The sequence below is a fragment of the Coloeus monedula genome (assembly GCF_965178545.1).
Source record: "Coloeus monedula genome assembly, chromosome: Z".
Taxonomy (NCBI): Eukaryota; Metazoa; Chordata; class Aves; order Passeriformes; family Corvidae; genus Coloeus; species Coloeus monedula.
This window is the reverse complement of record NC_138822.1, coordinates 34,952,697-34,962,095: the sequence shown is the minus strand read 5'-3', so window position 1 is coordinate 34,962,095 and position 9,399 is coordinate 34,952,697. Positions and strand designations below refer to the sequence as shown.

The window sequence follows — 9,399 nt, the reverse complement described above, 5'->3', positions numbered from 1 at the left end:
GAAGATGTTATTAAAGCTATATATCTGAAACGTGATTATAATACTGCATTTCAACATAAATAAATAATTTAAAAATTTGATAAGAATATGAGCTCTTGTAAAATCAAAATTTAATTAATTTTTAAAAATCAGTACTTTCTAAAACAATTGTTTTCATATTATATGTATCTCTTAGAGATATTCATTTTTGCTGTAGCATATTTTCCTTGTTTATAACGAAATATTGAATTTGCATTGTCTATTCAGAGTCTGAAAATAACTTTCACCTGTAGTAAAAACATCTGGTGCTGACCAAACTCAGTGTAATCAATAAATATACGGTAATTGGTAGTTATAAGTTTGTATAAATATATAAATTATATAAATAAATAAATATAATTTTCAAATATATTTCAGGATACACAGCTCAATTTGAAATCAGGAGCAGGCAGTCAATTTCTTTGAAAAATAAGGCACTTTTTTTATTTGCTGTTCTTTAGGCAGTGAGTTCACCATCTCTGCTTCAAATTCTGGAATAAACAGCTTTTATCAGAAGCAGGTTCAGAAGTAAACACATCACTTGCTAACTATGTGCTTTACTTTTAGGGAAAACTGTGTTAAAGTATGAGCAGAGATAGTTTCTGAAAAAGAGAGAACAAATTATGTAGCTATTTCCTGAATCTTTTTCATGCTTGTTCGACATTCTGAAACTCAGGATAATTTGTTTTTTGATAATTGGAATCAGAGTTTCACTACTAAGATGAATATTAACTTAGGCTAACAGCAAGCAAAATTATTAATGTATGTTTTTATAATGAGTAGATCCAAGTGGACTTAGGAGTGCTGAAAAACTGCAGGATTTTTTGCATGCCTTTACTCTAGCCTGATATATACTCAGAATATAATTTCAGTATACTTTAATGTTCTGATGTCACACTTGGAAAAAAATGCATCTTTCTGTATTGGAAATCTTATTTAGAAGCAGATTTTGTTGTGTTTCAGATGGATATTCTTCTAGCATTAATGAAATTGTGTAATGAAAAACAAATGCTGAAAAAGCATCCAAAAATTAATTAAGCCTAAGCCTGTACTGACAATTTGTTGACTCAAAAATTAAATTTCAGCTGGAGATAATGTCCCAAATATGATTTTGAAGACTACTTAACTAAAATTAGAATAAGACAGGTAAATATATAATGAAACAAAAGCTTCTCAATAGAGAAGAAATTAATAGCACTGTTTCCACAGTGACTTCTGAAAGTGCATTCACTTCTGCATTCAGTCACTTCTGTAATTGCTTCTGTCGTCTACATGTTAACAATGTATACAGTCTGTAACTGATTTCAAAAGTGATGTTTTAATATTCAGTGTAATAAAATGGGTTATAATATCTTGTTTGATAATAATGTCTTGGTGTACACTTCAACTGTTTAAGATTTTAGGCAGTGAAATTTTCTTGGATGGCGTGCCTCAGCTCAGCCTGTGGTGCTACACATGTTCTGTGAACACACAAAATGCAGCTCAAGACTACCTCATATTTTTGCCTTTCCTGTAACATAATCCCTCACCACTTGCTGATGTATTATGTACTACTCCTAGAACAAAAGTACTCTACTTTCTTGTTTCACTTTGAATAGCAGAGTGTCTGTTATGTTTCCTCCAAGTTCTGAAGTCCACCTTGCTTTAATTTTGAAGAAGTTGATAACAGTCTTCTGTGTTTTGATATCTGTCATCTATTGATACTCCTTCTTCCAAAAAAGAAAAACAATTGAACCAGCTTTTTGGGGTATTTCTATGTCTCCATCTGTGCCTTTTTGCCCACATTTTAATCCTGTGAAAGACATTTTTACAAGATAAAAGTTTTAACAGTCCATACAACAGTTTTGCTTATAAATCTTAGAAAATTAGGAAATGGCCTAATCATATCCACTGTGAATTAGGAATCTGTGGTCTCGTGACAGATTCCTGGCTATGGTGTTGGATCAAAAGCCAGTGTTAAAGAGGGAAAAATAATGGTTCAGATAGCAGTTTTAGGGGATAATAGGGTAGCTATGTATTACTCCATCCAAACTAAATTTTATTTCTTTTCTCCCAAAGTTTGAACTTAGATCAATAGTGTTAATCTATTGCAAGACTCCACACTAAAATGTGACAGAAATGGGGTAAGTTTAATTCAGTATTACACATTATCAGTGAAATTTACCAAATTTATTAAGGAAAAGGCTCTAAGCAAGACAGTCTAACCCAAAATGGATTTAAATGGGTTACATAGAATGGGCCAAAAATCATCAAGGGGTTGTTAGTCACCTTTATTGCCCTTATTTTTTACCATTTGCTTTACTTTTTTTCTTGAAAAATGCATGCTTTTGTTTTGAAGATACTCCTTCTTTGTTGCAGAGTTAGTTATTCTACTGCCAGTGTATTAATCAAAATGCTTACATGTGCTGTGCACAGTAATATCTGTCACATAGTGACAGATGATACAGAATAATTGAATGGTATCACTTCCTTCAGAGAACAGTGAAAGAAAACAGAAGCATATCAGTGACAAGGCTTACTTTGGGAAAATAGACATTTACAGCACTAGTTGTCCGTAGTCATCGTATTTGTTACAGAAATAAATAAAACACCTAAAACATCCTGCTCCTTTCTGTCATTTGTGCTCAGCTGGCCTCAGCTGTGAGACTTACTTTAATATATCACAATAACTGTCTTTGTTTCCATGAATCACTGGGGGAAAAGAGAAGAGCAACTTCAGGGGCAGTTTGTTCTGGCCCCAAGGCACTACTCTTACGACCTTAATCCTGTTGAGTTTTTCTGGTTATAATAATAATATGGCTGATAGCCATATATCCTGATTCAGTATCATTTGAAGCAGGATTATTCTGGAAAAGTGAGAAGTCAGTCAATGATTACGATGTCAAAATTAAGCTAATTATGTTCTAATTATGGATATGTCTCATTTACAGAACCCAAGAAGTGCATGCCACCTGCCAGCCACAAGTGCCTCCCCTTCACTCTTGTTTATCTGGTTGTGATAGGATACATGAATATTGAGGAGAAACAAGCAAAGTCACTTTGGCGAGTCCAGTTTGGGCCCCTTCCTTACAAAAAGAAATGTTGAAAATCACAGCCCCTTCCTGCATGCTTTGAAGTTATTTTATTACTCACTGCATGTCACTGATTTTAAAAGAAGGGGAAAGCATTTATGTGCACATATACAAACAAGATTGTTTCTGCATTATTATTTATTTGCTCATCAGCCTTGGACTTCATTATGCAAAAATGCATGGATTTCTTAACTTCTTAATTATGAACTTTCTTAAGATTGAACTATTTTCTAAACAGCACAATTCTCTAATGAAGGTAGCTGGATAATGCTGGTACTTGGTCACCAATCACATTAATGCAGTGGTATTTCCCATTTCTTGTAGAATCTTGTATAGTACTAAGCAAACTTAAGAAATATTTTAAATTCATGTTGGGACAGCTTTCAAAAACTAAGTTGTCCTTGCAGCAGTGAATTCCATGAATTTGAAATGAAGTCTCTGGAAAATGTCTAATGAAAACAGTAAGTTTTGTTTGTTAATTGTCAGTTCAGTCTTACTGTTGATTTTCTATGTCTGGCATTTGGGAGTCATGAGAATAAGACTTTAATTCAAGGTATTCAAAGCTACTGAGATAGTGTTAAAGGATATCTTTTTTTATTTAGCCACCAGTTTTCATGAATCCTCCTTTACCTTCTCTAAACTTTGCTATTGCTGAATAGATTAATAATTTAGTGCAAGGAGAAAAATAGTACCGTTTTCTTTACCTTTTTTTTAGAAACTAAAAGATACAAAATACTTGCATTGAGCCAGTACACTGGATGTACTTGCCTTGAAACATCCTACAGATCATGAATGGAAATCAATTTCTTTGCTCTGCTGTTGTCTTTTCTTCTTTATAAAACAAACAGAAGTAATATCATTACTTCAGATTTGTTACATTTCTATTATTGATCTTCTTCTGCATGTTTTGTTTTGAATAGTAGTTTTTCTACTCACTGCCAACTCAGGAGGTACTTCCCTTCTTGCCTTGTCCTGGTAGTGCTTTTTCCCATTACTACAGCTATTCAGTCACCAAAACCAAACCCCTTGTCTAAAAGACTGCTTGGAGTCGATGCAGAAGTCCACCTGATGTGATGGTATTTTAGAAAAAGTCCAGGAGACCGACAAAATCAAGGTGCTGCTCTCAAAGTGCAAGTTGTAATTACCCCTGCACAACTTCTATAACAGTATGGTAGGTAAGACTTCAGCTCAGGGAGGAACAGATCAAGATTTTGTTGTTCAGGAATTTCAGATTAGCAGCCTCCACTTCTGCAGATTGCATCCTAGCAACATCCTAGCAACCTGGTGCCTACTGTTGAAGAGGTACCTCGGTCTAAAACACTTTAGACAGGACCAAAAAGAAAACTTGTCCAAAACCAGGAGGTTTTGGCTGGGGTAGAGTTAATTTTCTTCACAGTGGCTGGTATGGGGCTGTGTTTTGGATTCGTGCTGAACTCAGGGTTGATAGTGTAGAGATGTTTTTTGTTATTGCTGAGCAGATAAGACCCAAGGCCTTTTCTGCTTTTGGTACTGCCACACTGGGGAGGGGACTGGGGGTGCTTAGGAGGAGATACAGCCAGGACAGGTGACCCAAAAGACCAAAGAGATATCATGCTGGTATATAAAGGGGGGGAGGGGGAGGAAGGAGGAGAAAGGAGGGTACACTTGGAGTGATGAAATTTGTCTTCCCAAGATGGCTGAACACCTGCCTGCCCACAGGAAGCACTGAACCAATTCCTGTTTTGCTTTGCTTTTGTGTGCAGCTTTTGCTTTCCCTATTAAACTGCCATGACTTTTCTCACTTTTCTAAGTCTCTCTCCAATTATACTAATTAGGAAATGAGTGAGTGGCTGTATGGGGCTTAGTGGCTGGTTGGGGTTAAACCACAACAACTTTGCTCACTATTTTAGCCCTCCATAATCTTGTTCTAGATCCAGCTCAGTGTAAAATACTTAAGTCCTCCTTGAAGAGGGGACTGGAGTCTATGACTTCTCTGCCAGCACAAGCAAATCATTCACCTTTGTACACTAGTCAGTAGATGTACATCTTCTCTTGTTCTCCTTCTAGATTGAGTTTTGAGGAATTTTTTTATATGCCAACAATACTCAAGGGATTGAAAGTATAGCCCTCGTGCAAAAGGATCTACAGACAACAGTTTCAAAGTATTTTAAGAGAGATAAACTTTTCTGGTTCTCCACTTTTTTTTATAAAAAGTGACAGCAGCCACTTCTATTTTGCTGGGAAAAAACCTAAACCCACAAACCAACAAACAAATCCAGAAGTAAAGTTTACTTTCACACAGTGCATAGTTCTGCCTGGAGTCCAAAGACCACCACCCTTGTCAGCCAGAGCCTGCTGGGCCCTGATGGTGAGACACGCAGAGGTGGAGCTCCACATCCCTAGGACGCCCACGCTGGAGCCAGGATATCTCTGGCAGTCAGATGCCTATGGCTGCCACTGAACTCAGGCCTCCAGTACAACAAACCTGAGAGGAATCCAGGCTTTGAAACCCCCCCTTCAAGTATCATAGCTGAAGCACTTCTGTGAAAGTGCATTTATTTTATTTTACTTGTTTCTGTCTTTTTATGTCAGTCAACATTTTTAGGACATCGAGGTAGTTATGGAGATTCTAGACCTGCAAGAGAAAAAAAGAGTCGAAATTAAGTTTTTCACATTTTCAAAGCAATTAGAAAGGGCATCGGCACTGCTACCTGGCCACAAACAGGAGAAGCTGAGATGCATACCCTGCGGAGGAGAAAGAGCGTGTCTCCGGGTAGGGGGGAGCCCGAGGAGGGGAGCCGAAGGTGAGGTACACCTTCACGGCGGTGTGAAGAGCCGCGGCAGCTAGCAAGGGCAGAAAGAGGGGAAGGCGCTGCCCCAGGGCTCCTGGACGGCTGTTTCAGGCACAGAGACCGCCCGGCGAGAGACGACAGCCGCGGCACCGGCGAAGGGGAGGGGGCTCGGGGCCGGGGCCGGGGCCGGGGCGGTGACTCAGCGCCGCTCGCAGCGCATAAAAGGCGGGCGGCGGGCAGCGGCGGGGCTGGGCTGGACGCCGCAGTCGGGGGCGTTGTGGCGGCCGTCGGGTCTGCTGGGAACGCGCCCGCGGGACGGGGACGGCGCCATGGGGATGGCCAAGCTGCGACTGCTGTGCGCCGCCGTGGCACTGCTGTGTGCCGCAGCGCCGGGGCACCCCGGAGCCGTGCTGCCCGCGGGCGAGGGGGACGGGTACGGGGTGAAGCTGTGCGGCCGCGAGTTCATCCGCGCCGTCATCTTCACCTGCGGCGGGTCCCGCTGGAAGCGGCTCTCCCTGCTGGCGGTGGAGCCAGCGCCCGCGGCCGGTGAGTGTCCCAGGAGTGGGGCCGACGGACAGGCGGCTGTCGGGGCGCTTCGCTCGCTGCCGAGCGACGGCCTGCGAGGAGGGATGGAGAGTATGGGAGGGAATGGGGAAGGGCGAGCGCCCCGCGGCGCCTCTCGCTCCTCCTTCCCTTGAGCCGCGGAGGGAAGGTCCCCGTCCCTCTCTCGCGGATCCTAGATCCTAGCTGGCGTTTCCGATACTTCTGGAAGGACGCCCTCAGATTCAGAGGGAAAGGGACGGCAGGTGCTGGGGCGTCATTTGCCGGGATAACCCGCAAAGTTTTCGGTCAAGTTTGGAGATACCGCGCGGCTGCGCAGGGCTGCGGGCGGCAGAGCAGCTTCTGCTATGAATCCCACAAAATCACACTTCTCCCTTCTCTTGGCCGTGTGGGGAGGTCTGATGCGCCCTGGGGAGCGGTGGGGAATGCCTGTCGCTACGGCTTCTTTCCCTTCCCAAGGCTCGATAATTCGTCGGGCGGCGGAACGAAGTGGGGTCCCTGCAGGCCGGGGTTCCCCTCCCGGACGGGAGCTCTGGCGCCGCGCTGCCTGTCAGAGCTCCCGGGATGTGCGGGACCTCCATAGACGTGGAATCGCGCGCGATGCTGTCACTCTCTTACGCTGCTCTGCATCAAAGAGTTGGCACTTGGGAGGATGAACTCTCTGGTGCTTCAGGTTACAATTGACACAGCAAGAACTGCTTTATGGTGAAACAGTTAATGGGTAAAATATTCCTCATAGTTTTACTGTCGCGCGTCCCAAGCCCGATATATTAGGAAATTTTAAGTAGATGTCTTTTGGGCTGTGTTCTCAAACTGCGGTGATGTAACAGTAATTTTTAAGTGATGACTCTAATTTATGTTGATATTTTGAATAGTGAAAAATAACATTTTTAACAAGGACAAAAATTGGGATTGTGGCTAAAATGTGCAATGGAAGAGAATATTTTTTTCTGATTAAACATACAATTAGTGAAATAACCTAAGACTTCAGGCAGCTAATGAAGCCAGTAATCTGCATTTTCTGGGAATTTTTTCCCTTCCCTTCCCCGTCCCCCCCCCCCCCCCAAAACGTTGCGTAAAAAATAAAAGTAACCTTTGTCATTATAACAAATTACTTATATACAGCTTCTGTGCAGATTATGTTCTTTCCAAGAAAATTTTGCTTTCCTTTTTATTAGCAGCAGCTTCTGAGAACCCAAGGAGCCCCACTGTGCTGCATGATGTCTAACTAAATGTCTTCTCCACCCCAAAAGGCTATTAAATAGCAGTCACTGTTTACTTAATAAAGTAGCTACAGCTACTTTTATTTTTGCATACACTCAGGCAGCTGTTCTATCTGAAAATTAGGTTCTATATATTAATTAGTCATATTAAAGTAAATATAAAATTCACTGGATGTTCTCATGTGCTTTCAGCTTTCTGAAACAAAAAAATTAACCATATTAGCAGCATTAAGATCACAAGACAAAGAGTTGTTTTGGATTCTTTTTAAAATAATAATTGAAGAAGCTGCTTTTCTTCACATTAGCTGAAGTAAGCAATGCCACTTGCCTTGCAGAAGTAAAATCAAGAGAAACAGTGTAAGGAGAAAGGAAGTAGAGCTAGATTTTTGAGAACACTTTAGTCAGTGGAATGAAGCATGTCATAAGTAAATTCTGCAAGCTTCTGATATGCCTTGAGAAATGAAAGAAATTAGTGGAAAGCATCAGTTAAAAATAGCTGTAGAAAAATGCAATCCAAGAATCAGTTTGCATGTAATCTTTGCTTATGTAGTCCTTCCTACATTTGTTCTTCACATGATGCTAGTTTGTGTGATTGGGCACAGGAGAGGAGGGGTCTGATCTAATTCATCAGACAATGACATAGCTCTGTGGTGTTCCTGGATACATGTCTTTACAACAAAATTCTGTTTCCATGGAAAAAATTGAGCCTTCTCTATCAATAACACTGCAGCTGTGATAGGATGCCTTTACTTCAGTTGCAGTTGTTTCTGTGTACTCTGCGTGTCTAGCAGGAGGTATAGACTTTAAAACATAGATTCCGCTAAAATAAACTACAAGTCATGGTGTGGAGACTCTGAAGTACTGACAGTTCTCCTACATAATAGTGTTTCATGTATTGCTAACTGAATGGGTTTTGTTGCTGTTTCTTAGAGCTGTGTGCGCCTTTTCATGGTCCTACAATCTGAACTTTAAAAAGTCTTCTCTATCAACAGATTCTGCACAAACAGCAAGTAACAAACTCCTGGGAAGCTTCAACCTGCAATCAGTTTTGGATCCTGAAGTGGAGCAGCTGCAGAGAAGCAGCCCATTTCTTGGATGGGAGACGTTTAAGGACTTGTATAGTTTAAATTACTATAATGAATATGCACCTGTGGCAGGTGACTTAAAAAAACTAGTTCGTCAGGTAGAGGAAGCTGTTCAAAATGACAGGGGAGGAACAGGAAATGCAAATCCCATGGAATCAAGCAGCTACCTTTGGGCCAGGTATCCCAGAAGAAAAAGGGAGTCTCTGGGTTTGGCAGGAATGTGTTGTAAATGGGGCTGTACAAAAGCTGAAATTAGTACCATATGCAGAGTTTAAAATCCTCTCTACACTTGTGCATGAAATCAGTGTTTGTTGCAGTACTACTTGATTGAATACTTAATGGAGGAAAAAACTCTTGCTGTATTTTATCTTGTCTATATGTGCCAGTCAGTATAGCTGGTTTTCTTTAAAAAAAAAAACCCAAAACAACAAAACAAACAAAACATAAGTGTAATTGCAATGAGTTTGTTATGCTGTAGTAACTTCTAATCTATATTTTTTACTAAGTCTTTTCATTTTAATGTTGAGCCTTTACACTTATATTACGAATGTATTATATCTTTGTAACACTTTAAGAAGAACTTCAATATTTCATTAAAATGTAATTCTATTAAATGTTGACAAATTATTCTTCCTCTGTAAAAAGAATCACAGAATGGCTTGTGTTGGTA

The 9,399-nt window shown here is 40.7% G+C and overlaps 1 protein-coding gene across 1 annotated transcript; it reads left to right on the top strand.

Moving 5' to 3' along the window:
• Nucleotides 1-6,189: 6,189 nt before the first annotated feature.
• LOC309584703 (relaxin-3-like) lies at nucleotides 6,190-9,004 on the top strand (the record flags this gene model as incomplete). The annotated part of the gene is made up of 2 exons (XM_082300887.1): nucleotides 6,190-6,406; nucleotides 8,637-9,004. The coding sequence occupies 2 exons, from the start codon at nucleotides 6,190-6,192 to the stop codon at nucleotides 9,002-9,004; spliced, it is 585 nt and encodes a 194-aa protein (XP_082157013.1).
• Between the last annotated feature and the right edge of the window lie 395 nt (nucleotides 9,005-9,399).